The 15,505-nt window shown below is 42.7% G+C and overlaps 1 protein-coding gene across 2 annotated transcripts in view; it reads right to left on the bottom strand.

The window, feature by feature from the left end:
- Nucleotides 1-1,914: 1,914 nt before the first annotated feature.
- The window catches only part of LOC106585776 (retinoic acid receptor RXR-alpha-B), a 43,810-nt gene continuing 30,219 nt past the window's right edge, over nucleotides 1,915-15,505 (bottom strand). For both annotated transcript variants that reach the window (XM_014172379.2, XM_014172382.2), the window contains 8 exons: nucleotides 15,120-15,282; nucleotides 14,775-14,954; nucleotides 12,328-12,497; nucleotides 11,900-12,029; nucleotides 11,480-11,612; nucleotides 10,894-10,985; nucleotides 8,085-8,190; nucleotides 1,915-7,944 (listed from right to left, as the gene is read on the bottom strand). In XM_014172379.2, the coding sequence (XP_014027854.1) occupies nucleotides 7,782-7,944; nucleotides 8,085-8,190; nucleotides 10,894-10,985; nucleotides 11,480-11,612; nucleotides 11,900-12,029; nucleotides 12,328-12,497; nucleotides 14,775-14,954; nucleotides 15,120-15,282 (1,137 nt within the window). In that variant the 3' untranslated portion in view covers nucleotides 1,915-7,781. The remainder of the gene's footprint in view (nucleotides 7,945-8,084; nucleotides 8,191-10,893; nucleotides 10,986-11,479; nucleotides 11,613-11,899; nucleotides 12,030-12,327; nucleotides 12,498-14,774; nucleotides 14,955-15,119; nucleotides 15,283-15,505) is intronic.

Here is a 15,505-nt window from a genome sequence, read left to right as displayed (position 1 = left end):
GACAGCACCATGGGCATCCCCCCATCAGAGCCACTTGTGAAATGTGTCTGTTTGAGAGGGAGCGACTGCAGCATCTGGCACAGTGATATTGCTGCCAAAGGCCTCTTCTATGTGTCACAAGGGGTCAGGGGTCATTACGTCAGCCGCCCTGAGGGTTAGTGATAGGACCTCAGAAGATGACTTCAGAGACTATGTGTCTTTGCTAGCGATAATTTAAGATGTACATTGTATTGTTTGCCTCAAATTATATTCTACCTGGCTATGATAGAAATGTGAAGCTATAATATGGACAGTGTTTGATCGTGTATGACCTTACTGATGTCCTGTTTCATTTTCAATAACATCCATGAAGACCAGAAAAAAATCACATTTTTGCTAAATAAATCTAATTTTATGTCAATACTGAGAGGAAATGTAAAGGATTTGGGTACGAATAAAAGTCCAATAAAGGCTATACACTCATTCTACAGTGCCTTTGAATTTAATTTTAATATACAGTAGGCCCACCCGAGGATATGTGACTGTTGTGTTAAACAACTAATGGCTTTTTCTCTAATTCATTGATGATCAGATACTTCAGATGTAACTGGTTCTGTTGCGCTACATTTTTACAGTTGATAGACAACTTTATCACTGTTCCAAACTTAGATGATCCTCTTTTTTAACAAAAGCCTGTATAGAAATCACAACATCTCTGGTGCTGCAGCATGCGCTCATTCGTTGTCATGCTCTGTTGTGGGATTAAAAAGGATTCTGCTTGTCTCCAGTCATGTGAAATGACATAGAATTGCATGAAATGCGTTTATTAAAGGCAATTTTTGTCTAGGACCGCAAAAAAGATAGATTCATGCAGTGCTTTTATTAAATTGGAAATCTTTTCACCCCTACCCTTGTCTGCGATGTTCTGCGAATCCAACACCTTCTGGCTACTTTGTCACTTAATGCTTACAAAACAAAGACCTGTTTCTAAAACTCCATATATGGTCTGTCCTATGAGTGAGGGTAAATGGTAGGCATGTTCATTGCTATTTATTTATTTTATTTTATTTCACCTTTATTTAACCAGGTAGGCTAGTTGAGAACAAGTTCTCATTTGCAACTGCGACCTGGCCAAGATAAAGCATAGCAATTCGACACATACAACAACACAGAGTTACACGTGGAATAAACAAAACATACAGTCAATAATACAGTAGAACAAAAGAAAACAAATAGTCTATATACAGTGAGTGCAAATGAGGTAAGTTAAGGCAATAAATAGGCCATGGTGGCGAAGTAATTACAATATAGCGATTGAACACTGGAATGGTAGATGTGCAGAAGATGAATGTGCAAGTAGAGATACTGGGGTGCAAAGGAGCAAGATAAATAAATAAATACAGTATGGGGATGAGGTAGGTAGATAGATGGGCTGTTTACAGATGGGCTATGTACAGGTGCAGTGATCTGTGAGCTGCTCTGACAGCTGGTGCTTAAAGCTAGTGAGGGTGATATGAGTCTCCAGCTTCAGAGATTTTTGCAGTTCGTTCCAGTCATTGGCAGCAGAGAACTGTAAGGAAAGACGACCAAAGGAGGAATTGGCTTTGGGGGTGACCAGTGAGATATATCTGCTGGAGCGCGTGCTACGAGTGGGTGCTGCTATGGTGACCAGTGAGCTGAGATAAGGCGGGGCTTTACCTAGCAGAGACTTGTAGATAACCTGTAGCCAGTGGGTTTGGCAACGAGTATGAAGCGAGGGCCAACCAACGAGAGCGTACAGGTCGCAATGGTGGGTAGTGTATGGGGCTTTGGTGACAAAACGGATGGCACTGTGATAGACTGCATCCAGTTTGTTGAGTAGAGTGTTGGAGGCTATTTTATAGATGACATCACTGAAGTCGAGGATCGGTAGGATGGTCAGTTTTACGAGGGTATGTTTGGCAGCATGAGTGAAGGATGCTTTGTTGCGATATAGGAAGCCGATTCTATATCTAAAAATATATTTTACTCCAGGTGTCCCTCATTATAAATAACGTACAGTCCCTTACTGAGTGGAAATGTAAAGGATTGGGGTACGAATAAAAATCCAATAAAACGAAACCATAGAGAATAATTTCTACTGGAACCACATAAGAGTTAATAAAGAGCTAAATCTCTTTTGGTTTTCAAAAAAAGATCCAGAATTCATATTTTGTGGGAACAGTTTTCCAAGGAAGCATTCTGAAGATGAGGTAAGACATTTGGTAGTGCTTGTTGCTAGATTCAAAGCAGAAATGTTTCAGTTTCTCATCTTGGAAATCTAAAATTGGCAATGCAGTTGACTACATTAATTATCAACTAGCAACGTCCCCCTGTGGGTTTCTCCACTTTGAAGATTCCTCCACATCAGAGAGCAGATTTAACCATTCAGCAGACGAACAATCCAATGATCTGATCACAATGCCACACGCTGTCTGATGGCAAAGAGAGATAATAGCATAAAAACAAAACCGCTTCATTGGAAAAATCCAGAGGAAGAAATGTGGCCAACTAGTCCGACTCTTCTCCAGTGATTGGAACAGATTTTTTCCCCCCTTTTCTCTGAGACAGAGCGCTGTTCTAATCCTCTGCTCCCATTGTTAGGCCGTGTGTGGGACTTGTATGGGGAAATGACTTTTTGATGGCGGTGGTGGGGATAGTGAGCTTTGCCAGAGAAGGTTTCAGAAGTTAACAGGACAGTTTCTATGTTGACAGTAAAATCTTGGCTGGAACACCAGGCTACTGACTATAAGGGTTATCTATTTCAGTGGTTTTAAAGATTATGTCTTAAAGGAAAAAGGAGAAAGCACAATATCAAGAGCTAGTGAGATTGTTAAAAGGAAAAGGTTTAATCAAGACTTACACAAGATGTAATTCTCATACATCTAAAGCTGATTTATGTTGGCAGAAAATAATGGTTTGGAATCATCTGTAAGCTGTAATCATCTCAGTATCAAGGCCTATTCTAAGTGTCCATTTCAACAAGAGTTCAAGTGCTACAAGAAACGACTTGTTTTGAAGTGTACAGTCAAATAGAAACTGTTGGTCAATATAATAATGTTATCATAACCTAATGTAACCTGATATGACGTCCGTTTACCCAACACTCTCCTTACCATACAGAGGCAGGGAAAAGGGAGGCGAGAGCAGCATGGTCAGTCTGGGCTGAGCCAGAAGTCTCTTTTTATTTCATAGAGCGCGTGAACACTGAGGCTGAATTTAACAATGCTGAGAAGGACTCAGACAGGACAGGCAGGCAGGCAGGCCTCAGGCACACTGGCTGGACAGTCAACAGCCATGGGACCTGAAGTGTGTGTGTGTGTGTGTGTGTGTGTGTGTGTGTACAGTGGGTATTGTGGGGCATAGGGTGACCCTGTCTTTCCCAGACATGTTATGGAGGCAATAAGGGGAGGGGGTATCGGTCTTCAGCCAATCTCACACCTATCTTAATTAATCACTAAATGTCATTGTGGAGTATGAAATGATCAGACAGTGGAGGCAGAGAAAGAAGAAGCAACAAGGGGTGTGTGTGTGTGTGTGTGTGTGTGTGTGTGTGTGTGTGTGTGTGTGTGTGTGTGTGTGTGTGTGTGTGTGTGTGCGTGTGATCTGCTGCACCAGAAAGAGAGTGAGTCCCACCAGCTAGCTACAGCCAGGTCAGATTACTGCTATGTTGTTGGCCTTTGTGCTGATAATCCTGCAATGACTGGCATTTTCCTACCACCTCACCTCAGCCTTCTCACACTTGTCAGCTGTGGCCACCAGCAGGCTGATAGGGCCTGTCAATTAGCAGATAATGGTAGGAGGGACTGGATGTCAGAGAGCCGGGGATCCCGGCAGAGATACATCAGACATTCGTCTCTTTACCCTGGGCTATGATGTTTTGTTAGTGAAGAAGCTCTGAGGGGGAAAACAGCCATGAGGACTGAGGAAACTTGACAAAGACTGGCACATTAGTTAGGGGCTCCCTATAGCTCCGCTTAATTCAAAGAGACATCGCAGCCCAACTCTCTATGAGGACATCAACGAGACCAGAGAGATGGCGGCCGATGAGGCATGAGACAATATGCCCAGCATAAACTCCAGAATTAGGACCGGCCAGGTTGACATTTTGAAAAACGTCCTGTCAACACAACCTGTCAGCCTTTCTTATACATCGTTTCAGGAAGCTGCTGCAAACGTCATTCAAATTGTCCGAAATTGAGGCAACATCAGTGCTGTCATTCACTCACCAAAATTATAAAATTAACTCTAACTCTTAACTTCTAGGACACAATATCCTCAGGGGTTACATTTCAGTATTACCTCTGTATGGTTATGGTTAGGGTTAAAACAGAAAAACTATACAACCTACTGTACTAGAAATGTGAGCAAATGTCTTTAGTCGTCCTCTCAAACAGAATTCTTGACTTTGAGATGTACTCCGGCTAAACATTCTCAGTCATATTAAGTGACCTGACCAAAGTCACAGTTAGGTTTCTTTGACAACATTGTTCTGCAAAGATGCTTTGCCTCTTCCCCAATCACCATTTCATAACAGCCTTATCAACTTAAAAATAACACTAATTACCTTTTTCTTTGGGCAACGGAGACAAATACTCCCCTGGATATGATTAGTCATGTCAACACACATCACTTCAACCTGAGTGAGACTGAGCCATGTTGAACATTACCTCTAAATTCAATCCAGACTACCAGAACTGGCAGGACTGCTTATTGGACTGCCAACACCAGTAACTTATGATCAGTAAAAAAAAAAAAAAGGAGTTTTGCAGAAATATTAATGTCACATTCAATCAGTAATAATTAGGGGTAGCGGTATTAGTGCTTTGAGCTTTGGGAAAAGCAGGATATACCTTATTAAAAATGTGCCACGTCTTTGGCTGTCTTGGCTGTGATATCCCCCCAATTCACTATGCTCCTCCTGTACTAGTTTTGTCAATGCCACTTTACAAAAAAGCAATGTCTCCCTCTAGAGGTATGCATGTCACATAACAGTCTACATATTGCCCTCAGCATCACACATACACATAGCATATTACAGATAGTTGGCATATAGCTTTTCAATAGTAAAACATTTATGATACTTATTTAAACAGTGTACCCTAGACACTGTGCTGACAGAGGCTGTACCCTACACATAATTGGGTCCTCTGTTTAAATGAGTATCATAAGAAATGTTTTACTATTGAAAAGCTTCCAGGCCTTTAATAAGTAACAGTGAAGTACAAGCTGATGATAAACTTCCTATTTGCACAGGCAGAGAAGGCCATCAGAATAGTGTATACACACCTCGCCACCTTTATAGCTAACACCATTCATATTTGTATTACATTATAAAAACGAACAAGTTGTACAAGACATGGCAAACACATGACTTAAAACTATACATCATTGGGGAATCGACATCATGGGTTCATTGGGTTGAATTGGTGCATGGGTGCATTGCAAAATGTGACATCAGCTATAACTGGCCTAGAGTATGGTCTGGCCTGGAGCAGCATGTGTAAATGTAGCCAGGTCTGCAGCGAGTTTTCTGCTCAGGTAAGCCAATAATACATGCTCTCTAAACAGAACAGGTCAAATAAAGACAGTGAATAAATAAATCATTAAACATCCCTATGTACTACATTTGTTCTTGGTTTACTTCCCAGTAAACAACAGTTTGATGGAGTAAGACAGTTGAACTTAGCTCATGAGACATTTATAACCTATATTCTTCAATATTAAATGGCTATATATAATTATTTTAAAATACCAAAAATGGATGTAGATTTCCCATTTAAACGACATGTTGCCATGTTTTAAATTAGGAAAAACAAAACAAGATTATTGTTCATCCTAAATACACCAGTCCTGAGTGGCTCAGTAAGCATTGATGATGCTAAAATACAAACTAATAGATCTGCTTCAAAAAACGTGGTTGAACGAGATGCAGGCTATGTTTGCTGCTATTGTTCATTTATTGGTGGTTATTTCATTTTTAAATTAACTGTTTGTTATAACTGTATTTCTGTCATTTCTGTTATTCAGGGCTCTTGGTCTCAGTATGACTCCCTGATCAAATAAAGGTTAAAATAAATACAATTCAAATAAATCTGAGGTTCCAAAAATATTCCTGGCTGCTCTGCCTGAATATTGTACTTCTGACTGAAACAATTTTTAAAAATTCTCTGCCGTCTTTTGATCTCATCAATCATTATTCTCGTCTGTCTTCTGTTATGCATGGACTGGGAAATGTGGGTTACAATTTAAATTACAGTGCCCTTATCACAGTGTAACTATTCCTGGTATTACAGTGTAACAAGTATTGCACTTACCCAGTATTACACTTGAATAATGTATGATAGGATTGGTTAGCTTTAGGAGTTATGGATAGGGTTACTGCTGTAAGTAACATTGTAACACATTTTAGCAATGAGTAATTACAACACTGCTTTCTTCTCATGTCCTAATGTACTTGGACAGTTGCATTACTTTTGTGTGATGCACCAGTTGGCGGCAGAGACCTTATGTGTGTATTATATCTCTCAGACACTACAGAGAGTCACTTACAGACAGTCCCCTACACCATTGTTTCCCAACTCCATTCCTCCAGTACCCCCACCAGTAAACATTGTTGTTGCCCCAAACAAGCACACGTGATTCTACTTGTCAACTAATCATCAGGCCATCAATGAGTTGAATCAGGTGAGTTTGTCTGGGGCTACAACAAAAATGTTTGCTGTAGGGGGTACTCGTGCACTGGTGTTGGGAAACACTGACCTACACACCTACGCATCATTCTATACATTGGAAGATGTTTACCACTGCTACTCTTTGGAAATACTGACACAAAGCAAACAGCAGCAGCATAAAACCCCATAGCAATACAGAAATGAGCACTACATGTTGATATGTGAATTATCATTAGTGAAGACTGACCCCTTTATTGATGCTCCCCACTACAGTTGCATGCTAGTCATACAATGGAGGCTGGTGAGATGAGCTATAGGAGGATGGGCTCACTGTAATAGCTAGAATGGAATAAATGGAACGGAGTCAAACATGAGGTTTCCATATGGTTGATGTGTTTGATACCGTTCCATTCATTCCATTCCAGCCATTACAATGAGCCCGTCCTCCTATAGCTCCTCCCATCAGCCTCCTCTGTCCTCACAGTGAGCTACTGACTGGAGCCATTCTCTGCTTGACAAAGTTAAGTGCTAGGAGTAGAAAAAATACCCTTGGTTTTGAGCTGAAGTTACCTGAACCATTTTCCCTGTCAAGGGGTTCCAGTTAAAAATGCATTACCCTCTTGTCTGCCGTATATAGTCACATGAGAACATTCTCATTGAGGAGGAGAAGACCAACTATGAGAGACTGAGGTGGGGGTTACATGTATAACAGGAGATCATCCTAGACAACGAGTTTGGCCGGACCATGTTGTTATTATCACAGAATATGAGAATGACTACAAGAGGTAGACCTGTCTAAGGCAGGAGGATGATGAGGTCGCTGGTTTGTGGCACGGAGTCTTGATCAGTTATAACAATGTTCAGTGTTGAATCTGAAGCGAGAAGACATTATCATTCATTGTGAAAAAGGTCTCATGCTTTGAGTTGTTGCAGGCTCTGGGCCTTCAAGACATTTCTCTTTGACACAAAACTATGATAAATACACCTACTGTACATTAAACAAAGCCATAGGTTTGCGGTCCACTAGTTCTTGTGTTCAAACTTACAGTCTGTCAATCAGGCAAATTACCAGTTCTCTTCGTTTTGAGGCAAGTATTGGACAGACAGTCTTTAACTGCAGTGCTGTTTCGTCATTTGGTGTGGAGCTTCCAACATTTCCATGAGGAATGTGTCAACGGGTGTATCCCCTATCAGTTTGAAGAAGAACAGGTGCTCCAGAAACTTGAGGCCAATGGAACGTAGGGCTGGCAATCGAAGTAACAGTTTGGCAAATCTGTATAAGACAAGAACATGTAAAGAGTGACTATGATGATAACGAAACTATTATACATGTGGCTGAAATTACATATGTCACTAAGTACCGTAGAAGTAGGTTCATCAAATATTTGGTGATGACCAAACAATGACCAGTACCTTCCTGGTTGATCAGGGTATTTGTGTTTAGAGTACGCCTCCAGTGAAGCATACACCCCTTCTCTGAGAGCCTCAACCTCCCCTGGGTTTGACAAGCCTTTGGAGTCTACACATATGGAAACAAACATAACGTGTTACTGGTGACACTTTTAGACCAACACACAAAACACATTAAAACTCTTGTGTAATAGAAATGTCTGCCCAGGAGAGGGCAGTAGTAAACTACTTAACATTGTACTGGTCCAACCCAAACAATGGTTTAATTTTCCAAACTGATGTTAGCTTTAAGGTTTGGTTGAAAATAAGCACACTGAGCGTGTAGCGTTTGAGGTCAATGACGTGGACTTTGAAGGCAAATATTATCAGACTTATGAACAGTCTTATGTACAGAGAAACCAGCAAGAAAATTTTAACTGAAGATGTTCGTTTGACAATGGCCTATAAATGAATCATCACAGCAACTAAACTGAGTTAATATAGGCTTCTGTTTCTATTAATCCAAACCATTTGAGGTGTAAGTCATTGAGATCAAGTCTTAAGTACCGAACTGAATACAGTATCTTAGAAAACGGTTGCCTTTCACACACATACTAATAATGATGGCCAATACACTGCATTCGGAAAGTATTCAGACCCCTTGACTTTTTCCACATTGTTACGTTACAGCCTTATTCTAAAATGGATTACCTCACCAATAAACACACAATACCCTATAATGACAAAGCAAAAATGTATATATTTTTTTTAATTAGTGTAAATTTATAAGAAATAATAAACTTAAATATCACATTTACATAAGTATTCAGATCCTTTACTCAGTACTTTTTTGAAGCACCTTCGACAGCGATTACAGCCTCGAGTATTCTTGGGTATGACGCTACAAGCTTGGCACACCTGTTTTTGGGGAGTTTCTCTCATTCTTCTCAGCAGATCCTCTTAAGCTCTGTCAGGTTGGACTGGGAGCGTTGCTGAATAGCTATTTCCAGGTCTCTCCAGAGATGATCGATCGATTTCAAGTCCCGGCTCTGGCTGGGCCACTCAAGGACATTCAGAGACTTGTCCCAAAGCCACTCCTGCGTTGTCTTGGCTGTGTGCTTAGGGTAGTTGCCCTGTTGGAAGGTGAACCTTCGCCCCAGTCTGAGGTCCTGAGCAGATTTTCATCAAGTATCTCTGTACTTTGGTCCGTTCATCTTTCCCGCAATCCTAACTAGTCTCCCAGTCCCTGCAGCTGGAAAAATATCCCCACAGCATGATGCTGTCACCACCATGCTTCCCCGTAGGGATGGTGCCAGGTTTCCTACAGACGCTTGGCATTCAGGCCAAAGAGTTCAATCTTGGTTTCATTAGACCAGAGAATCTTGTTTCTCATGGTTTGAGAGTCCTTCAGGTACCTTTTGGCAAACTCCCAAGTGGGCTGTCATGTGCCTTTTACTGAGGAGTGGCTTCCATCTGGCCACTCTACCATAAAGGACTGATTGGTGGAATGCTGCAAAGATGTTTGTCCTTCTGGAAGGTTCTCCCATCTCCACAGAGGAACTCTGGAGCTCTGTCAGAGTGACCATCGGGTTCTTGGCCCTGACTAAGGCCCTTCTCCCCCGATTGCTCAGTTTGGCCGATGGCCAGCTCTAAGAAGAGTCTTGGTGGTTCCAAACTTCTTCCATTTAAGAATGATGGAGGTCACTGTGTTCTTGGGGACCTCCAATGCTGCAGAAATGTTTTGGTACCCTTTCCCAGATGTGTGCCTCGACACAATCCTGTCTCGGAGCTCTACGGACAATTCCTTCAACCTCATCACTTGGTTTTTGCTCTGACATGCACTGGCAACTGTGGGACCTTATATAGACAGGTGTGTGCCTTTCCAAATCACGTCCAATCAATTGAATTTACCAAAGTTGGACTCCAATCAAGTTGTAGAAACATCTCAAGGATGATCAATGGAGACAGGAAGTACCTGAGCTCAATTCCGAGTCTCATATCAAAGTGTGTGAATACTTATGTAAATATGGTATTTCTGTTTTTTATTTTTAATACATTTGCAAAAATGTCTGAAAACCTGCTTTCGCTTCGTCATTATGGGGCATTGTGTGCAGATTGAAGAGGAAAAACATTTGTTAAATCCATTTTAGAATAAGGCTGTAACGTAACAGAATGTGGAACAAGTCAAGGGATCTGAATACTTTCCGAATGCACTGTATTGTTGATAGTTTAGGAGGAAAGCAAAACATTAAAATGGTTCAGGCTTTACATAACACACTACATTTGGAAAGTAGGCCATCACAATCTATTCCTCTTAACAACCTGATTAAAATGTGTTAAACAGAGACCAGGCTTTTACTTCATATAATACACACACACACACACACACACACACACACACACACACACACACACACACACACACACACACACACACACACACACACACACACACACACACACACACACACACACACACACACACCCGGGGCTACTGGATTTGTATTAGAGAGAGCCTGGTTTATACTAGGATGTTGGTGTGGTGAATTAACATTAAATATAACCCTGCTCTATTTACCTCATTTATATATTTTATATAGTGCTCTGTAACCCAAGTCATACTGTCTTCATATTCCTCCTCTTCACATTTACAAATGAATATGCATTGAACAGGTATACACTACAGTATATCAGTATTACTACTGTATGTAAACAACACAAAGCAACCTTGACTAAGAATAGGCCTGAAATAAGAGTCTTTGTCCCATTCATGTACAGAACAGCTTGATGAGTTGCTATCCAGGATGGAGTGTGTGATGTACAGTAGACCTACCTGGGTTGAAGAGAACGATGGCTCGAAGGCACCCTAACTCAGACCTGTCCATCTGCATGTCTCGCATTTTAGACACCAGCTCAGTCAGCACTCTGTGCAGGTAAAACAAGCTACTTTAATATACTGACAACATTCCTCTGATAGCCTTGGATGTATCGCTGTTTAGAATTCATGGCCCCAACAACTCTTCAGAGACAAAATATTCAAAGATTAATTCATCACTCTGCAAGCATTACAAATGCACAAAATGTTGCATGTCAGATGAAATCTGAGGGAAATATTAATGATCCTACATCAAACCTTCTGAAAAGGTTAGGATTTGAAAGCATGCAAGCATAATTAGGACAGATTTTGCGATAATAAGGCAATGAGCAATGAGCATGTAATGAGCTTGAAAAACCCATGGAATATTTATCAGGAATTTTGAGTAAAATTGGGTTTGTTAACAGTAACACTTTAAATCTTAACTGTAATTATATGATAGTACTCAATACACTATAAGGTAGATTATTCAAGTATCCAATGGTACCAATGAATGGACTAACTGTGATGATGAGGATCTATGAGCCAGGCTGTTAGTGTTTACCTGTCAAAGATGGCCCCCACCCCTGCACTGTGGGCGCTGTTGCGATGCACTTGGAGTCCGTTTGCCAGCAGAATGCTGTCGTTCACAGTGATGGAGCGATGGGAGAAAGAAGCTATGAGGAGCTCATTCCACCCTGAGGGGTAGAGAAGGAAACCTCTAACTGGGTCATATTCATTAAGGCATGCAATGGGAAACGTTACAAAACATTTTCCAATGGAAAATGTAAATGAGCATTTCTTGTTGGATAAGTTAAAACATCCCCTCCTTGTTCAGGTCCATTTGGAGCCTAATGAATATGGCCTTGCTAAGTGGTGGGACATCAAGTAAAAGGCAAGTAAATCCCAGTTGTCAGAGCTGCTCAGTTTGGATAAATTATTTCCCCTTACAGGTTTGACCACAGCAGATGAGATCAGACGATACCTGCTCTTAGGAGGATGACCTGGTCGTCCAGAGCCAGCTCTGAGAAGTGGGGGATCATCTTGGCCCACTCCACCAAGGTAAAGAGCTGCTTGTCTGTTGCCTGGCATATATTGGTCACAGGGTCGTTGGGCTGGGGAGACAGAGTGGAAGTCAGGGGGTCAAGAGTTCATCAGAGACCTGAACTGGAGGGATACAATGAGCTTGAGTTAAATATGGCCTCTACCAAGGGGACTTTTCTGTGGTGGTTTCTAAAGCAAATTGAAGAACATTCAGCTTGTGTCTCATCTATACCTCCCGCCTAAGCAGTTAGCATAATATGGGGGAATGAGGTTGCTTTGCCTGTATGTGATATACAGTGTATGCTACTAAATAGTCATAGAGTATAGTAAGTGATCAGTAATAAGTTATATAGTGTGCAGTGAACTCACTGAGTTGGTGGGCACGCCCAGGCTCCCCTTGATGTATGTCTTGGTCTTTGGCTCCACAGCGAGCTCCGCCTCCTCTATCCTCTCCACAGGCATGTCCTCGTTAGCACAACCTAACGAGTCCGCCTCACTCTCACTCTTCTCCTTGGCTCTCTGGCGCTCGTCCTGCACAGCTGGGGTCAACACATTGAATGTAGCTTCTGTTATAGACAGCCCCATACAACACTGTCCAGGGCCAGCTCAGAGAAGTGGGGAATGCTCTTAGCCTACTCCACCAAGATGAAGATCTCCTTGTATAGCATGACATTTGATATGAATGGCCTCATGAAGAGTTTATGAAAGGTTCAGTAAGCTTTAAAAGTTATATTTTGTTTAAAGTGGGACCAAAGTGTTAATCAGTGGTGTCTCAGTATATGAAACTATTGGCTAAGATCCAATTAAACATCAAACATGATAAACAGTACAATAAGCAGGGAAAGCGTCCGTATTCCACAACGAGAGCTCATTTCTTCACCAGCCATGCCCTGAGGGTAGATACAGGAACTGTGCTGACAGACGCTGAACCCTAGACACCGTGGTAACAGACGCTGTATCCTAGACACTGTGGTGACAGACGGTGTATCCTAGACACTGCGGTGACAGATGGTGTATCCTAGACACTGTGGTGACAGAGGCTGTATCCTAGACACTGTGGTGACAGAGGCTGTATCCTAGACACTGTGGTGACAGAGGCTGTATCCTAGACACTGTGGTGACAGAGGCTGTATCCTAGACACTGTGGTGGCAGAGGCTGTATCCTAGACACTGTGGTGACAGAGGCTGTATCCTAGACACTGTGGTGACAGAGGCTGTATCCTAGACACTGTGGTGACAGAGGCTGTATCCTAGACACTGTGGTGACAGAGGCTGTATCCTAGACACTGTGGTGACAGAGGCTGTAACCTAGACACTGTGGTGACAGAGGCTGTACCCTAGACACTGTGGTGACAGAGGCTGTATCCTAGACACTGTGGTGACAGAGGCTGTATCCTAGACACTGTGGTGACAGAGGCTGTATCCTAGACACTGTGGTGACAGACGGTGTATCCTAGACACTGTGGTGACAGAGGCTGTATCCTAGACACTGTGGTGACAGAGGCTGTATCCTAGACACTGCGGTGACAGATGGTGTATCCTAGACACTGCGGTGACAGATGGTGTATCCTAGACACTGTGGTGACAGAGGCTGTAACCTAGACACTGTGGTGACAGATGGTGTATCCTAGACACTGTGGTGACAGAGGCTGTACCCTAGACACTGTGGTGACAGATGGTGTATCCTAGACACTGTGGTGACAGAGGCTGTACCCTAGACACTGTGGTGACAGATGGTGTATCCTAGACACTGTGGTGACAGAGGCTGTACCCTAGACACTGTGGTGACAGACGCTGTATCCTAGACACTATGGTGATGGATGGTGTACCCTAGACACTGTGATGACAGAGGCTGTATCCTAGACACTGTGGTGATGGATGGTGTACCCTAGACACTGTGGTGACAGACGGTGTACCCTAGACACTGTGGTGACAGATGGTGTACCCTATAAAGTATGTTGTGCTGTGCTGTGCTGTGCTGTGCCGTGCTGTGCTGTGTGTGTGTGTGTGTGTGTGTGTGTGTGTGTGTGTGTGTGTGTGTGTGTGTGTGTGTGTGTGTGTGTGTGTGTGTGTGTGGTGGGTTCCTATTCAGTAGCACAGCAGAGGAGTATCCTATGGAGCAAGCTAAATCTACTCAGGGTTTTCTAAAGCTAATTAGCTTCCGTTAGCTTCACAGTCCAGCTCAGGCTTCATCCGTACAATGACGGTGGATATTGCTCATCCGCCTGCTGCGAACTCTAGCAGGCTTGTAACTGTGCATGCATGTCGCACGTGGCTAGTCAAACGCCGAACTCTTCAATCCATGGGCAAGTCACTTTTTAAACACTTTTAACACACAAAAAAGCATTTGATTAATAAAATATTTAAAAAGCATTTGATTAATAAAATATTTAATCAGTCTTCTTCCTCAAATGAAGGGGATGATGTCGCAATCTTTGCGAGAGGGAGGGAATCTGATTTCATTGGTCCTCAAGTTGTGGCTCAGACACTTCATTCTGGATAAATGGAGTTAGCCCTGAGTTAGCCTTCCCTGGATCAAGTTAGTTCTTAAGGATTCGTTGCCATAGACATTTACCTGACAAAAATGTACATGACTGGTTATTCCAAGTTGAACTCAGAGTTGACCAATGCTACCTCACTAACTCCTCAAACCTGCTTCGTAGGATACCCTTTTGGTTGGTGCATTGTGGAGGAAGTCAGTCATGTGTGTTTGCGACGGGACAGGGACAGTGGAGGAAGCAAAGCAGCACGCTGACGTTGGTTTCACATGAGTGTCTGTCTGTGCTCACTCTTTCAGGTAATTTCCTGGAGCATACCTTCTCTCTTCATGCCCATGGCCAGACACTTCTGGTAGCGGCAGTACTGACATCGGTTGCGTTGGCGCTTGTCAATCAGACAGTCCTTGTTGTCTCGACAGGTGTACGTCAGCTCTTTCCTCACTGTTCTCTTGAAGAAGCCCTTGCAACCTTCACAGCTATATACTCCATAGTGTTTACCTGCCAGAACAATACATACAACGGTTTAGTTCTTCCCTTCATGCTTGTTTAGTAGAATGACAATGATTTGCATTTTGAGATGAGGGACCCCCCAGCCTGTAGGGCCCTGTATTGGGGATCAGGGAGACGTTGTGGGGCTGTTGTGGGGACGTTTGGGGTGCTGACCTGAGGCGCGGTCTCCACAGATGGCACAGATGTGTTTGTTAAGGGAGAGACAGGTGCATGTGGGCTGAGCAGGAACCTTTAGCACTCTGTTTTGGCCCAGTGGGGGTTTGATGTCCTCTGTGCTGATAATGCTGCTGCTACTGGAGATCACTGGGAAGCTGAGCTGGAAACAAGCAACAAAGAGAACAGACTAGTGGAGACAAAGACGCTCATCTCTCTCATTCTTCGCACACACACACACAGCTGACACGCAGCCACATACAGTCTTGAGATCTTGTACCACAGTTATAGACAGACACCCTTTAGACAAAACTGTGTTGTGGTGATTCACATTGCATCCTCACGTTGCCAACATCCTAATTTTAGACTGGAGAATATGTTGTTCT

This window comes from Salmo salar, chromosome ssa24 (genome assembly GCF_905237065.1).
Source record: "Salmo salar chromosome ssa24, Ssal_v3.1, whole genome shotgun sequence".
NCBI lineage: Eukaryota > Metazoa > Chordata > Actinopteri > Salmoniformes > Salmonidae > Salmo > Salmo salar.
Note: the sequence above shows the minus strand (reverse complement) of the source record. Positions and strands in the feature narration are given on the sequence as shown.